Source organism: Malaya genurostris, chromosome 3 (genome assembly GCF_030247185.1).
Source record: "Malaya genurostris strain Urasoe2022 chromosome 3, Malgen_1.1, whole genome shotgun sequence".
NCBI classification, from domain to species: Eukaryota; Metazoa; Arthropoda; class Insecta; order Diptera; family Culicidae; genus Malaya; species Malaya genurostris.
In genome coordinates, this window is record NC_080572.1 from 164,407,030 (window position 1) to 164,424,850 (window position 17,821).

The 17,821-nt window shown below is 37.7% G+C and overlaps 2 protein-coding genes and 1 long non-coding RNA gene across 3 annotated transcripts; 1 reads left to right on the plus strand and 2 right to left on the minus strand.

Annotated features, from left to right (window-relative positions):
* The first annotated feature begins 357 nt into the window (after positions 1–357).
* On the plus strand, positions 358–2,380 carry LOC131438438 (CWF19-like protein 1 homolog). The gene is made up of 4 exons (XM_058608454.1): positions 358–518; positions 581–747; positions 809–1,238; positions 1,301–2,380. Exons 1-4 carry the CDS (start codon positions 499–501, stop codon positions 2,271–2,273), a joined length of 1,590 nt encoding a protein of 529 aa, XP_058464437.1. The 5' UTR covers positions 358–498; the 3' UTR covers positions 2,274–2,380.
* A 543-nt stretch (positions 2,381–2,923) lies between these two features.
* On the minus strand, positions 2,924–4,227 carry LOC131435786 (uncharacterized). The gene is made up of 2 exons (XR_009230542.1): positions 4,089–4,227; positions 2,924–4,027 (listed from the first exon to the last, which is right to left on the minus strand). It is a non-coding gene; the product is annotated as an uncharacterized LOC131435786 (long non-coding RNA).
* A 3,352-nt stretch (positions 4,228–7,579) lies between these two features.
* On the minus strand, positions 7,580–10,177 carry LOC131438934 (mucin-2-like). Its single transcript, XM_058609339.1, has 7 exons — positions 10,147–10,177; positions 9,967–10,084; positions 9,302–9,447; positions 9,092–9,240; positions 8,029–9,032; positions 7,883–7,963; positions 7,580–7,825 (listed from the first exon to the last, which is right to left on the minus strand). The coding sequence occupies exons 1-7, from the start codon at positions 10,171–10,173 to the stop codon at positions 7,584–7,586; spliced, it is 1,767 nt and encodes a 588-aa protein (XP_058465322.1). The 5' UTR covers positions 10,174–10,177; the 3' UTR covers positions 7,580–7,583.
* Positions 10,178–17,821: the final 7,644 nt, after the last annotated feature.

A 17,821-nucleotide genomic window follows, 5' to 3' on the forward strand; every position in this document is an offset into this window, starting at 1 on the left:
GAATTGACATGATATCTGAATAAAATGTTCAAAACGACGAATGTTACAATAAGAGATTCTCTTTGTTTACTTTTTTTTTGATTATTGCGAAATAGTTCTGCTTTTCGGTAATTTCTTTAGTGCAGATTAAAAGATGATAGCTTTAGTTATTACTACCGGTGAATAATTGGAGAGACGGATTCCTAGGAGTGCCGTAATAATCGAAAGAGAAGGTAATCAAAGAGAATCTCTCATTGTTACATTAGTCGTTTTGAACATTTTATATAGGTATAATGTCATCGGTCGATCCGTCCAATGTTCTAATTTACTGGGAATTAATTTATCTGTCTCTGCCAACACTTCCAACGGGCGAATATTCGACAACAGTATTGGCGGGGCGAATTTCGGAAACATAAACAAAATCATGCTCATTGTTTTTATATCGGCGGCATTAATTTCTCTAGAATTGTTACGGTGTTTTCGTGGAGATTTGTAACTGATTTGGAGTGCATATTAATAATGGAACCGAAACAAAAAATGTTATTTCAACATATAAACTAGAGCTTGCGTCATGTGTATTATCGAATTATTTTTCTTTCAGATTAATAGTAGGAGACGTTAATGGAAACCTGAAGACATTCTTTGCGCGCGTGGAAACCGTGAACAAAAAGACCGGCCCTTTCGATTTGGTGTTGTGCGTCGGAAGCTTTTTTGGTTCTTCTCCCGAAGTAACCGAATTGAATGAATACAAAAGCAGAAAGAAATGCAGTCAGTAATGCTACAGGTTAATTTGCGTATGGACAATTTGCATTGTTTTTTTTTCTTGCAGTACCAATTCCCACGTACATATTGGGTCCTAAAAATGAGGCCACTTCTAAATATTTCTCAGTTTCTCAGGACAGTGATATTTGTGAAAACTTAAGTTACCTTGGTAAGCGAGGAATTTTCAGTACATCTTGCGGATTGAAGATAGCCTATGTCAGTGGAACAGAAGCCGAACATGCGGACGCCACCAAAGCACCTGAATGGCAGTTTACCAAAGATGATGTTTTAGCCGTACGGGATTCTTGCTTCGCGAGCAAATCTAACATGGGTGACTATCGAGGTGTTGATGTGCTGGTGACTTGTCAGTGGCCCATTGGAATCAGGGATGAAGTGAAAAATGGCTCAAAGCAAATAGCATGGTTGGCAAATGCTATCAAACCTCGCTATCATTTTTGTGGTTTGAATGGCGATTATTTTGAATCTCCTCCTTATAGGTTCGTCGTTGTTTGTAACAGAAATTTGGAATGATATATTAAGTAAAGAATGTCTATTTTAGAAACAAACCAGACAATAACACTCAAATGGAGCTTGCAACACGTTTCATAGCTCTTGCAGATTTTGGAAACAAAGAAAAAAAGAAGAATATCTATGCGTTGAACGTGACTCCTGTGGACAAAATGCGAATCATTGAACTAATTCAAAAAACCACTGACGAAATAATATCACCCTATGCGACCATAACTTTCGGCGAGGAACAAAAAGGATCACGAGGAAATCGCAGTGATCAGTATTTTTACGATATGAATAGCTACGATGATTCCAGAGGTAACAAAAGAAAAAGTCAAGGAAACCGGATTAGTGGTAACTTTGACACGAAACGACAAAAACCGTCATTTGATCAAGAGAAATGTTGGTTCTGTCTGTCGTCTGGAACGATTGAGAAACATTTGATTATTTCAGTCGGGGAGCATTTCTACTTGGCACTGGCTAAAGGTCCGATAAATGATACGCATATTTTGATTCTATCGATCACTCACATTCAAAATGCCTCGCTGCTTTCAGCAGAGCAATATGCTGAACTCAACAAGTTCAAAAGTGCCTTGGCTCAGTTCTTCAAAGATCGCGAAGAAACCATTTTCCTTTATGAAAGGAACTACAAAACCGGACATTTGCAAATTAATGCCATTGGTATCGACAACAATGTAGCTTGGAAGATCAAACACGTGCTGGAGGATAAATCAGAGGAGCACAATCTTACACTAGAAACCGCGGAGTTACCTTCATCCCCCGCTGATCTACCCCAGAAAACACCTTACTTTGTGGCAGAGCTGCCGGATGGAACAATGATGTTTACGAAACAAATGAAACAGTTTCCTCTGCATTTTGGACGGGAGATAATATGCGCGGATAATCTTCTGAATTGTGAAGAGAAGATCGACTGGCGGCAGTGCAATCTAGAAAAGGAAGCGGAGGACGCTATGGCACAAAGTTTTCGGGAAAGTTTCAAACCGTACGATTTCACCATTTGACCAGAGACCTAAGATGAAGAAGCAACGAATGTTTGTTTTGTTGTAAAGATGTAAATTGTTGATTGAAATAAATTCAGTTCGGATTTTTTGAATAGTCATTCACCTGATGCATTGCTAACTCAGTCAATATTCCATATGATTTGAAGCATCCTAGACTTGAGATGAGATGAATTACCTCCGCTCTATATCTATGACTTCTATGACTTGACTATGAATGCGTCAAAATTTCACTGAAATGCCTGAATCGATTTCGAAAGACTTAGACGAATGGCCATTATATTAGAAAGAAGTTAAAAGCGGGAAAAGATCATGTTAATTGTTTCAATAGATGGTGAAAAGATGGAGATGGCGGAATTAGTAACATAAAGATCTAGTTAGTTTAGAAGAAGATGGTTGACAGCCGGGGGATTGAGAGAGTCGAGCGGATGTTAAATTGTTATTGTATTACGTTATATTATATTAATATAAAACATTTATCATGGGGACGTAAGGGGATGGAGGATCAGGGCATCGGACAAATTGAAGACTGGACGAGGAATTGTGGATCAGAGTTACCATATTCACAGATTTTTCTGTAAAACCACAGATATTTTTGCCTATTTTACCACACGGATTCTGTTTCACAGAACACAGATTTTTTCAAAATTCACAAATTTTTATGAATATATTTCATAAAAATGACAGATTTTCAAAATGTTTTTCACAGATTATGATCGAAAATATACAACACAGATTTTTCAAGTTGAAACACAGATTTTAAAATGGCATATTTGTCTTCCTAGTGGCGCTTTTTCCACCGGAAACCCGTGTTCTGTCTGTTCCTGTTCCACGCCTGTCTGTATCGTTCCTCCTTTACTTTCGTGCGGTGTTGCAGCATCCTCGCCCTTGCTGCATTCTTCTCTTCGACCAACTGCTGACATTAGTACGGTTGCAGCAGTGCTACTCACGGCGGACCTTATGTTCCTCCAGTCATCTTCAAGAGTCGCCGCGCCAAGCTTCTCTTCCGTTGGTAGCACTTGCTCCAGTTGTTGCGCGTATTCCTCTGCAGTACGAACGCTACGTAGCTGCTCTAGGTTGAGTCCCGGCGTTCCTGTGCGACGAGTGTTGTGTACCGTCGATAGTTTTGAGCGCAAACAAACCGCGACAAGGTAGTGGTTAGAATCAATGTTGGCACTGCGGTAAGTGCGGATATTGATGACGTCGGAGAAGAAACGCCAGTCGATGAGAACGTGGTCGATTTGATTTTCCGTTGATCAGGTGATCTCCAGGTGGCTTTGTGGATATCTTTGCGGGGAAGAAGGTGCTTCGAACATTCTCCGGGAGGCTGCAAAGTTTACGCATTGTAGAACGCTGTTTGTGCCACAGCTCTGGTAGAAGGTAGCCGCTCGCTGCTCACTTTTTACTCCTTCTATCCTGTCCAACAAAGTTTCTGCAGTGCTACGATTTCGAAGCCGCGCATTTGAAGCTCATCATGCAGCATTCGGTTGTATCCTGGGAAGCCAAGCGATTTGCAGTTCCATTTGCTAAGCTTCCAATCGTGGTCCTTTGTTCGTTGCGTAGGTCTTTGCCGATTATTCCGAGTCGTTCCTCGACTCGTTCTTTCTTGTTCGGCTTGTTAGGCCTGCACCAACCTCCTGTCTCGCCGGAGCGCCATCGTGTCAGCACTGTTTAGACAAGGACGGTAATCAGCTGCTCCTAACATGGAGAACAGACCGCCCCAAATTGGGGACCAGACGCTCGAGTAGGCTCGCTCTCTGTGAAGAGAAGGCGATTTTTTAAAAGGCGATTTTTGTAAAGCTTGTTTGTAAACAGTACCACTGAGCTGTCAAGGATGAATGCCACTTCTGGTGAAACCTTCAACGAGTGAACACGTTGTGTGAGTGCGGTGAAAATTTGAGTATTTCGCGAGAAAGTAAGGATTTTCATCCGTACTTTGGCGACTCCACGTTGTCACATAGCGAGGTTTTCACTTGCAGTCCAGTGAAAAGAAAATTAACTAGCAATATAGCTAAGCTGATCGAGCACTCAAAAACGAGTAGTCGAGTAAGAAATCAATACTCAGGTTGTGAGCCGCAAATAATTTTAACTTTTGGTTGAAATTCGGCATTACAGTACATAACAGCAAAGATATTATATTATCAAGATACCCAGCTCTCACATTTTACGAATAAATCGTAAGCAACATACTTTTTTGCGAGCATGGCACCCTCAGACAAGTTCACATCGAATTTCGTACATAGAAGTAGGGAAGAGGAATGTTACATTCGTGCAACAACATTTCGCACCCATACAATTGACATGATATGTTTAATGTGATGCCGTGCGATGGTGTAGCTGAACTGAAGACTGATTTCTCTCTGAGCTGATAGGGTCTGATAACAGTGAATAACCCTGCTAGAAAGCATAGTTATTTTTGACAGTTCGAGTGTTATTTTCCGTCATTGAAAAAGTATTGCGAAAAAGTGCAAGTTTCAGATCTCTAGTAAATATTACTTCCGCGTAATTTATTTCCATACAATCAGTCTAAAAAATACTCCAATATATTGTCAAACGAAGTTAGTTTTTCTTCTAACGTTTTCGTTATTGTAATTAATTTAGTATTTGTATCATTTTACTTTCAGCACCAAAAAAATTCAAAGAACTTTCCGTCCGTTTAGTTTTGAATTTGACCGTAGTTTGAGTAAAATTTAGTTATTCAATCAAAAATAATTATCAAGATGACATTATTCGCGAAATTCAATTTACCCATGAGATGCAATGATTATTCAATTAAGTGATTTCAGACCCTGTCAGCTTGGAGCGAAATCAATCTTCAGCTCAGTAACGCCATCGCACGGCATCACATTCAACATATCATATTGTATGGGTGCGCAGTGCTGCTATTTTGGCGCGCACGAATTTGACATTTCTCTCTCCTACTTCTATATACGAGATTCGATGCGGACTCGTCTAAAGGCGCCATGCTCGCAAAAAAGGATGTTGCCAATGATTTGTACAGGAAATTTGAGAGCTGGATATCTTGTTAATATGATGGTTTTGAAGACCAAGGCGTCGATGAATACAAAATATGAATGAAAAGGAAACATACTAATCACAAAATAAAAAATACGTCTAATAAATAGCACACGCTTGAAAAAAATCCGTGCAAGTTGTAGCCGATGGCAGATCACATACACGGGTTATGCAATCACTGTGAAAACCGACTTTTGAACCAAGGCCCGGAGGGCCGAGTGTCATATACCATTCGACTCAGTTCGTCGAGTACGCAAAATGTGTGTGTGTGTGTCTGTGTGTATGTAACGTTTTTTTTGCACTAACTTTTCTCGGAGATGGCTGAACCGATTTTCACAAACTTAGATTCGAATGAAAGGTCTTGTGGTCCCATAAAAAAATCCTGAATATTATTTGGATCCAACTTCCGGTTCGGGAGTTATGGGGTAAAGTGTGCAAAAAAAGAAAATATGTGTTCCAACTTTTCTCATAAATAGCGCGACCGTTTTTCACAAACTTAGGTTCAAATGAAAGGTCCTGTGGTCCCATGCGTAATTCCTGTATTTCATGCGGATCCGACTTGCGTGCGGATCCGACTTGCATACGCAAGACTGCCAGACGGCTGGCTTGACGCTGTCAGCGGGCAAAATATGGCTGGCAGCCATTCTGATGACTGTGACTACCTCACAGCTGCCAGACATACACCTCAAACGAAATCTTTGACATTTTCAACGAAGTTGAAAAGATGAAAACGCTCGGCTAACTAAGATACAGGTAACTATGTTTTGAGAATTGGATTTGACAGCCGTCTGGTGGCCATGGCTACCCAGGTAGCCAAAAGGCCGTGTGGGGGTTTGGTATCAAGCGAAAACGACATTGATCATCTCAACTACATCAATCATCTCATATAGGAAAACCATTAGTTAGTTAGATATAACATCTCTATTCAATACATGGGCTCAAAGGATAGGATGAAAATAGTTGCAAACACATAGAGTTTTCGCGTCACTATAACAGAAATGTGGCTTTTTGGAATTGAAGCAAAAATACATCGACCGATTACAACGCAATCCGCTGATTGTAGACCGAGTATTGAAATTTTCACCGTCGGTTAGAAAAGATTGCGATGCGATATGATAGCGACAAAATGCCGCAAAGATAGTAAAACTGTCATACGCATCGATTCAACCCCTTCGAGACCACGAGCCATAAAAAATATTTTTTAAATTGACCGTTACAACGACAAATTTCTATTACCAGAATAATTATTATTTAAACTTCAATCATAATGAATTCATTTTGATAACGTGTATGTGATCTGCCATCGGCTACAACTTGCACGGATTTTTTTCAAGCGTGTGCTATTTATTTGACGTATTTTTTATTTTGTGATTAGTATGTTTCCTTTTCATTCATATGTTGTATTCATCGACGCCTTGGTCTTCAAACCCTCGTGCTATATTCGAAACATTGTCGATTTTAACTATAAACTATCACAAAAAATTGTAAATCGTCCACTCTAAAAAATTGGTCGTCTTTGACAGATATATATTTGTTGATGCTTTCAATGAACAATGAAAGAACACTTGTCTCTAAGTAATAGTACCAGTTGAAACTGCAATTGACCTCAATCCACCAGTCGATTAATTTTTCTTGTAGCTCTAATGCTAGTTAATTTCAATACAACATACAGCGAATGGGTTAAAACAACTGTCCAATATTCTGGCAGAGAAGCCAGGTAAAACTTTGGGCGTTTGCGTACTAGAAATGCTCCTATGCGAGCTCAAAATATAAAATTATGTCGAGAAAAACCAAACAATAATCCTACAGTAATAGCAAAAGTCATCAAATTCGACGATTGTTTATAAAAACTTCGAAAATCTGCAAAAAAGTCTACTTAATTGCAAAGTCAACTAACAACCGAAATTGCAAATTTACATACCAATCTGCAAACCTGGCATCTGTGGTTTTGACGCTCATTACTTCGCAATTCAGCGACGATTCCGTCGCATTCTATGTCCAGCTGAAAACCACTATAATAAGCAAACTAATATACTGAATCGACTAATGAGATGACTATTGGTACAATTTCCCTATGAAACTGTTCTGGTAACATTTTCCTAAAGAATTTCGTAATATTTTCTAAGGATCCGCAAAAATCATGAAGCAACAAATACAAAACAAAGTCATTTGTCTCAGCTCTAGTTCTAGTATTTCTCATGCTTTGAAACATTGATTCTCAAATAGCAAATACATAAGATTTTCTTTAATTAATATGCATGAAACAACAGAATAAACAAATAGTGAAACATGCCGTCCTTAGTCACATTTCTTGGCAACGGCCTCTATTCGGTAGGAATTGGGATAGCGCAATCGCAGTACGATGATGGCATTCAAATCAGCATTCTTTTCGCATTTGTTTTTGGTAATTTCTCGAATACGTAGAATATAACCGGGAATTTCCATCACTCCCTTCTGTAGTCCTTCGACACCGTCGCAGGTTAAACCTCCTTTGTCATTGCAGAAACACTGCACTTCGTTCAACTGTGGTGATGAAGTACCTAGCCGTGATACAAAATCAGAGTTAGAAGTTTGAGATCGCGAAGCGAAATTCATACCTGTTATCGAATCTGATGATTCAGTTACAGTGCTATTATCTAGGATCGATAAACCGATGCTCGATGATCTGCACGACTCATCTAGTATAAAAAAAGGTCCAAATCGTTAGCTACTCATACAAAGTAATTAGTAAATCAATCAATACCATTAATAGTACAGTCTGCATCTGGCGCTTCGTCAAAGGAATTTTCCCAAGATTTGGAGTCCGGAAAGATATAGGTACTATTTTCGATATACCGAACACGAGGTTTGTTAGATCTGAGCGTTGTAGCTGGCTTTGGTGTGAATTTATTTCTACTCACACTATCGTCATCCCATGTGACGTATTCGAATGAATCGGAATCTTCACTTTCAGTTGGTGATAAGGAGGTTGTCGATGTAAAAATATCACTTGAATTCAGGTCTTGATGGGTAGGTAATGCAGTGGATTCTAATTCAGAGCTGGTGGAAAATGTTTCGATAGAAATTGGGTCGCTTTGTTCTGAGATATCGGTAATAGTAGACGTAGACACTGTGGAATCAAATGTTTCCGATACAGTTGTGCTTGATTGGAAAGTCACACTCGTTTTTGACGCGGAATCTGTTACTAAAGATGGCGTTGTTGCATATGTTTCATTGGTGTCAGTAACCTCAGTTGTTTCCTCACTAGGCGCATCAGTCATGTAGGTTGACGCTTGATTGGTTATTATAGCTTTGGTTAAATCACCTATCGAATTATTCACGCTCATAGTGGAAATTGTTGTAACAACTGTTGAGATCCGGGTGTGTGCCGTAGTTTCGGGTGTATGAGTTTTGATTGGAGTTGTCGTTGCTTCACTATTTGCGGTGTTTGCGGGAATGGATGTTGTAATGGTCGATGAAGGTTGTGTGATCTGGCTAGTTGGTAGAGAATTTGGTGTTGATATCTCGGAAGCGAAACACTCCGAGGTAGGTGCTGGTGTTGTGCATGTACAAGGACCGTTGGTTGTTATGGTGGTGTTTATGGTACTAATTGAAGTTGTATGATGAGTACCGCCATCATCATAAGATATATTATGTCTCTCGGTATAGTCCAAGATGATCTTATCCAATGGCATGTAGTAGCAATTTTCTGTATATCTTGGTACACATCGCTCCCGTTCTATACTGTATTGCATCGTTGGCGGACATCTATAGAGTGTTAAATAGTGAAATATAAAAAATTCATGTATACCCAACAATACGCTTACTCATATCGAATTTGAAAGAATGATCCATCCATGTTGGGAATACAGCGATAATATAGGTTGCAATCGTTTGATGTTCGAAACTGACCTCGAACGGTACATTTTGGAAAATATTCACCGCTAAAATGATTGAAAATCTCGAACTGATCATGCTGCAAAAAGAAGCTCGATTAGAGACAGTATGTTATTCGTAGAAAATTCAGCTATGCTTACGTAGCACCTCGTCATCGGAATACAACGATGTAAATCTGGATGAAACATGGTTTGAAAAGGGCATTTGAATACGTACTGATGGTAACCGTGCGGATATTCTTGACAATCGAAAAAGAATGTACAATTTGATGGGACAGGGAATATACCTGAAATATTTCATTTGAACATGTTAAAAGTTATGGTATTATTAGAATCGAGTGTTAACAGTTTTAAAGGTTGATAGTGAAATGTTTGTATATCAGAAAATATTATATAGTAACTATAAAACCAAGTGCTACTTGCCTTTGGTTAGACAGCTTATTATACTGACTGTTTCAACGTGTTTTTTAAACGTTTATTAGCACGCTTCTAAACAAGATTATGGATAAAAATGGATTACTTGCCAAAATTCCGTTCCATAATATAGAATTTAATAGAAAATTTTATCCGAAGAACTAGGCTGGCATAGTAAAACTGAATCAAAGAAATTCGTTGCCTTTATTCAATCCAATTACTTAAATGGTAATTGTAATATGAGCTTGAGAAAATTTAGCAATGTCTTGAAATTATTAGTGGATAGTGAGTTTCTATTAGAACTTTTTTACAACATAACTCTACATTCCGGATTCTGTTATCAACCTTTAAACGATTTTGAAATAGATTTCGAACATGGTTTTAATACCTACCAGCTTCATTGCAGTTCGGGATCATCACATCGCAGTCATGAGACTCATCATAAACTCTAACCGTGTTTGGTAGTGTTTCGTTCGTCTGAACGCAATGTTTTTGCGTTTCGTCGAATGTCTGAAAGTTAAATGGCTTTGATTGAAAGGATTCTAATTGTTGGACGTGAAGGCTCAGGTTACCATTTCCGATGGGCACATCCCTATCATGACACCTTCCTGATGGCATACATAGTAGAAATCATTCCGATCGAATTTATGCAGACCGCGATCTCCATTGGCACATTTAGCAGACTGGAACAATATGATAGTTCTCGTAGTGGTTTCATTGTATGATTCATTCCTACTTACATGATCGATAATAACAAGCTGACCGCCTCCAGGAAAGTTGCGACATTTTTCCCTTAATCTATCGTAGTACTCAGTCTTTGTGCAAGGTTTCTGAAAAGTTGTAAAATAATAATATAATATAAGTTAATAGTGGCTCGATACATTTGGCAACATGAAGTTGGTTCGCAGGTTATGAAGATGATCAAGTTCCGTTTCCGGAGCTACAGAGTCAATTTAAAAGGTTTAGCTTACAGATGACCGTTTTTCTGAGAAATGTACGTAATATTATTTTATCTAAAATGTTTAGTTTTCGATTTATCAGAGCGTTAGATCAATTTAGCAGTTCAACATACCTTATGATCAAAAAAGAACTGGAATTTTCATTTTAAAATTCCCGCGCTTGTCCAATCGGTAAACTTTTATTCTCTCAACGTTGGCAACACTTTTATACACATTCTGTCAAATTTTAATGCATATCGTACGATTAGTTTTTGTTTGGCGTCTATACAAAGAAGTTGAAATATTTTCGTGTGTCGATTTTTAAAGTGGATGAAAATTTAGAACAACGTGCGTGCATCAAATTTTGTGTTGCAAATGGATTTAAGTGTTCCGAAACGTTGAAAATGTTAGAAAAGACCTTTGGTGAATCGTGTCTAGAAAAAACACAGGCATACGAGTGGTATAAACGCTTCAAAGGTGGTCGTACAAGCTTGGATCATGATGAGATCCCTGGCCGCCCAACAACATCTGTTACTGAAGAAAACATTGAATCGGCGAAGCAAATCGTGTTACAAAATCATTCTGTACCGATTAGAGAGATTGCTGTGTTGTTGGGCATCTCTTATGGATCAACCGAACACGTTTTAACTGATGTTTTGGGTTTGAAACGCGTCGCTTCTCGGCTGGTGCCAAAAAAGCTGAATTTCATTTAAAAACAGCGTCGTGTTGATGTGGCCAAAGAGATTATTTCCAACGCAGATAGTGACCAATATCATCAACCAAGCACCGTACTCTCCAGATATGGCCCCGTATGACTTTTTCCTCTTCCCCAGACTCAAATTGCCATTGCGGGGAACGCGTTTTGAGACCATAGAGACCATAAAAGAGAATTCGCTGCGTGAACTAAAGGCCATACTTTCGGCGGCCTATAAAACTTGTATGGAAAATTGGATCAAGCGTTGGCATGCATGTATTGCCGCAGGAGGAGAGTACTTTGAAGGCGATAATAAAGAAATTTATTAAAAATTGAAATTATGCGTTTTACCTTTTTTTATATATATAAAAAATAGGTATAGAATTCGCTCAAACTTTCGAAAAATTTTCCGAGGCCCGGAGGGCCGAATATCATATACCAATCGATTCAGCTCGACGAACTGAGCAAATGTCTGTATGTGTGTATGTGTGTGTGTGTGTCTGTATGTGTGTTGTCAACTAAGAGGTCGAGATCTCAGAGATGGCTGGACCGATTATGATCAAACTAGTCGCAAATGAAAGGTCTCCCCGTCACCCAGAACGCTATTGAATGGTTTTGAGATCGGATGTTTACTTTTTGAGTTATACGAAGTTTTATGTCAAAATTTTCAGTTTTTTGACAGTATCTGTCACATTTGACCTTGAAAACAGAATATGTTTCCAGACTTAGATTTCGCTTGGTAATACCTATCCAACAAGCCATAGATTGTTAAAATCCGTCCATTTTTAACGGAGATATGATATTTTTGTGTAAGCCTTATTCCAGTAGAAGGAATTTTGAGCGCTGTATGAAAAAGCAATGCTTGGGAGCAACATGAAACACGATTTTTTATACTGTTACATATAATTGTTTCTAAGTACCAAAAAGACTGTGTACAGCATCCTTTTTTATGACAATTTGCCTCGGACCAATTTTAGCACGGTTCATTTTTGGCAACATAATCCTTCGAATATGGCATATGTAAACCAGATGATACCAGCATTATCGAGTTGGAAGTAATTCCATAATTATATTGATTTAAACTATTTACAGCAATAAATGCTGGAAGAACATGATTTCCATATACCATACGACTCAGTTCGTCGAGATCAGCAAATGCGTGTGTGACAAATAATTTCACTCAATTTTCTCGGAGATGGTTAAACCGTTGTCTACAAACTCAGATTCATATGAAAAGTCGTATACTCCCAAACAAGGTTCCTGAATTACGTTTGGATCCGACTTCTGATAGCGGAACCACAGGATCATATGTGAAACGAAATTAAAATAATGCAATTAATTTTTCTCGTAGATGGCTGAACCGATCTAAGATTCAAATGAAATCTAAGAATCATCTATGATTCAAATGAGAGGTCTTAAAATCCTATAAAACCTCTTACTTTTTAGTCAGATCCGACTTCTGGTTTAGAAAATGCAGGGTGATTTGTATAAAAATGTCCATTTCACATAAATTAATCAGGTTTATCGGGTTTGCAGATTTGGATAGTCGATTACCACATAAATTTATTTCAGTTTGAGCGGTATTCGTTTTTGGATTCGGAATGTACCCCCAAATTTTAATTCGCACTACAATTTCTCAAATATGTCTACACACTCCTCAGGTGAATTTAACTGATTTCGGCTACACCGATTGTAGAATTCCGGTTCCAGTATCGAATCGATTCTCAAAGCTCAATCATTTTCTCAAAAAGACCAAATCGAACTACAAAAACAAATATTACAGGACTTAAGGTCCCATACAAAATCGGTGAATTTTATCCGATTCTGGAATTACAGATGATGAGTTTATAAATTTCATGTAAATTGTTTGGCGTAATAATTTATGGCCATTCGAATCATTTTGGGCTATGCTAATTCCTGAATACCGGCTCTGGAAGTACCATAAATAATGACGAAAAACTCTAAAGTGGAACTTACTTCGACATCTCATGGAATGTTCAATCGATTGTCACACGCTAAGATTGAAATTCAATATGTTTTGCAGTTTCGGCATTACAGGGTAATGAGTGATTAAAATCTCAATTTGCCGTATAAAACGACGATTATTAAAATAATGTCATGAGAACTAAAACACCTAAGAATATCCATGCAAAAACACATGCGTATTGATAAAAAAAGGTATCATCTCACTGCTACGTGGATTAATCACGTTTTTTAATAAAATTCCGGTTCTTTTTTGATCATAAGGTAAACCGGTTAGCATTTCTAATGTTCTCAAGCGTAAGCCTGTTTTGAACATTGGATATTATCCACAATATTCAATATTGGTTGAATTTTCAAACACTGGAGAAGATCCAATAGAGGCAGAAAAGTGTACACTGAAAATCGAGTTTACTGAGGAGAAATCGCTCATTGTCGAGTTCGTATATAAGTTACCCATAATTAGGTCGTTATCTACTCAAACTTCGACTTGATTGTAAAAAATAGGTAGCGAGCATTGCCAAAGTAGCCATGACAACACTTTGGGCAATCTTACATTTACCTAAATATTGAGGGCATCACTCATTACCTAAAAATGCGAAGATGCACTTTAGTTGATTTTGGGTATGTTTTGACCCAAAATAAGGTAGCGGCTAGTATGAGTACACATCGTTACTCGTGGTGCTGTACATGGCTGACATTTATTAGAAAGGGGGGGGGGGGGGGGGAGGGGGGTGGGTGTAAATGAAAGATATTACTCCCAAACCTCCGTTTACGAACCCTTTTTTTATGTTACCTCTTTTTACGTAACTCTTTTTACGAACCAAATCCCAAATAACGTAATATTTTTTTACGAACCAAATCCTAAATAACGTAACATAATAACAATTTCCGGCTCCATGGAAATTACTACAATATGGGTATTTTAGGAACGGGATTGATGAGTAGATGACGGAAAACGATGTTTGAATTGGTTCGGAAATCCAAGATGGCATCTTCCGGTTCTTTAATAATGCTTAAAAACATTTACAATATGGGTATTTTCGGGACGGGTTTGATGAGTATATACCGGGAAATTATGTTTGAAAGCGCTTCAAAAATCAAAATGGTGAGTTCAGTTGTATCAATATTCTTTGACGATCATTACGATATGATTATATATCGTTGAAAAAAAGGTATGCTTCTGACAAAGGTATTTCCTGCTAATCATTATTGTTTGTATATTGTACTATATTTTCGAAATGACCATAACAAGTAGACGTCTGAATAACTATAAAAATTTCATATTATTATAGTTATATTGTATGCTTTCAATATTTTATTGAACAACTGGAAGTCTCAATCTAATATTCGGAAGCAACCACAAACATTAAAATTTGGTTTCAAATCAATGACCGTGTTCTCCAATTTTTTTATTTTCAGTGTTACATTATTAATTTCAGTTGTTTTAGTGTACGTGATAAAGTCGAAAAAAGTACTGTTACTCTCATCACGACACATTTGTTTTTATTTAAACTTGTCAAAATCTCATGTCAACTGGCCCGTCGGAATATGATTTAACATTTTGTAAGCCATTGAGAAAAAGGGATATTATTTGGCTCAAGTGGTAGGAGTCATGACACTGAATTTCTAACATTTATGAGCAATTCCAGAAATAAATAGCAGATAAACTGGCAGGATCGACTTTCTCCGAATCGGATGAAACAATGTACACCTCTTCAGTATGGCAATTTCTTCTTCCTGATAAAGGTACCTTTTCGGCTCAATATTAATTTTTAGAATGTCGAAATTTAAAACCGTAACTAACCACTTCAAACATAGGTTTCCGTCATCTATTCATCAATCCTTTTCCGAAAATACCCACATTGTAAGGGTTTTTAAGGAATATCGACAAACCGGAAGTCGCCATTTTGGATTTTGAACCGACCCTAAACATCATTTTCTTGCACCCACTTATCACATCCGTTCCGAAAATGGCCATGTGATTGGGGGTTTCCACATTCATTACACAAAACTTTTTTTACGAACCAAATCCCAAATAACGTAAACTTTTTTTACGAACTACCTCCATTTACGAACCCCCGTTTAGTTCGTAAATGGAGGTTCCGGTGTATCTTTTATTTTACTCTTCTAAAATTAAACTGAATTCTGGAAATCAATGTTATGAGTTGTTTGATGCTATAAAGGTTTGAACTAATTTTAATTGGAATGCGAGTTTATTTTCTATATATTTAATCGCTTTATGTTTTGAGTTGCGGGTTTAAAAGAAAAGACCAGAACTTCACCAAGAGTAAAAAGTGAAAGTATGAAGCTTCTGCACGGGCCAGGATTACGTCTTTGAAAGTCACTTCGCCGAAAGGGGTCATTTTGCCAACTCTATTTGTCGATATGGCGGATGTGACAAAATGGTTTCCGACGAAATGGATTTGGAGTGGTATGACCTGCTCCCGATCTGCATAACTGAGATGTAGTTTTTACACATATCCAGAATAGTCAGTTCCACGGATCAAAGTGTGTGTGTGTATGTATGTGTATGTTTCACAAACTTAAATTCGAATTAAAAGTCTTCTCCATGACAAAATGGTCTAATAGTAGTTTTAAAACGGGTCTAAGCTTGGTAAAATCGGTTCGGCCAGCTCTTAGAAAGTTGAAAGGTAAAAATATTGTTGAAAAGTGCACATTAGGGTGGGACAAGGCAGTATGGAAAAAATTTATTTTCTCGCTCCACAAAACTTTTCGTATTCATTCTGGGTCCCATTAGCTCCATGATAAACTTTAGCTTGATCGGAGAAACTATATTTTCACGCCCGAGATTTAAAGTTTGCATGGGATTTAGTATGGAGAAAAAAATCGGCTGGGGATCAACCTATGAACTCTAAAAATCAGTACCGGTATTGTTTTAGTAGGAAATTTTACGAGAAACAAAACTTTTGAAGACTGCAAACCAATCCGACATTTGTAGAAAAAGTTATTAAAGGAAAACCGACACAAGGTCCGAACAATGGCTCATTCCTTATTACTATATCTAGCACCACTGCTGCAAGTGGTCGTAATATGATTTGACTTTCTTTCAATATGCTAAAACGGTTGATCTGAATTATTTGATGTCTTCAAGGTAGTTACTCAGCTTAAAATGAAGTTTTTTTTAAAAGTGACAAACCATGCTCCAAACTTTATTGTAAAGACACAAAAAGTCATGTAAATTATGTTTTAGTTTGCATAAAATAGTATCGTCTATATCTTCTAAACTAGAAGAGATAGAGAGTTTATATCTTAAGCAAAGTTATTGGATTTGAAGTTTTCTAGAATAGTTTGGAAGATTCCAAAAACCTATTTCTTCAAATTAAAAAGTTAGACATTTTTGTGTCTTTACACTGAGTTTTGGAACATGGCTTGTCACTTTAAAAAATCTTCATAATAAGCTGAGAAACTTTTGTGGTGATATCAAACAACTCAGATCATCCGTTATGGTATAATAAAAGAAATCAAAATCATATTACGACCACTAGCAGCAGTGGTGCTAGATATATTAACGAATGAGCCATTGATCGGGCCTTATGTCGGTTTTCCCTTAATAACTTTTTCTACAAACGTCGTATTGTTTTGCGGTCTTCGAAAGTTTTCTTCCTCGTTAAGTAACATTGATTCTATAGTTTCTCCGATCGAGCTAAAATATTGCATGGTGCTCATGGGACCTAAACGGAACACGAAAAGTTTGATGGAATTGAAATCAATATTTTGTCCCACCCTAGTGCACATACATACACACATACACACATTCCCACACTCACACACAAACGTTTTCCGATCTCGTTGAGCTGAGTCGAACGGTATATAACATTATGGGTCTCCGAGGCTCTGCTCGAAAGTTGGTTCTTCTCATACTTAATTATGTCCTTAATTAACATTTATAATATAGAATTCACGGAACGTTCCCAAAGACCTCAACAAATTTTTATGACGCATACATCTCAAAATTGATAGAAAAAACTTCTGATGAACGAACAATCGAAATCCGATTCTTTTATAATTCGAGTCACCCAGTCACAGTTCTCGAAACCCAGCACACAGTTTCAGAATCGTCTTTTATTTTGTTTATTTAGTAGATTTCGTCGAAAAATTTAGATATTATTCACATACCTTTCGCACAATCAAATCTGTTTCGTTGAATAAACTAGCCACAACCATCTCGTGGGTCACTACTAGCAACGCGAAGATTAAACCGATCATCTTTGTTCCGTTGAAACTGAGAATACAATTGCCAAACACTCCACCAACGCACTAACGGTTTGTACTTTCTCGTTTGACTTAGACTTGACAAATGCAATTGGAGAATGCTGTGCTACGACATCAAATAGCTGGACGCCGCAAGGTATTCCGTGACTTTGAACGATGATGTAATTTACGTTTCTAGTAGAAACCGTTCTTACTGTTACTGATATAGCACGTGTGCAAATGATGATGCTTTCGATCTCACGTGCATCTTTTATGGATTGCTGGGGCACATTAGGCTAAACCGTTTTGACAAGAATCTTCGCTTTCACCACTGATGTTTACATACAAACAAATTATGCAACATTCTACAAGAACTGGAAACATCTTTTAAATCTGAGTAAGCTTGTTTTCATCATAGTT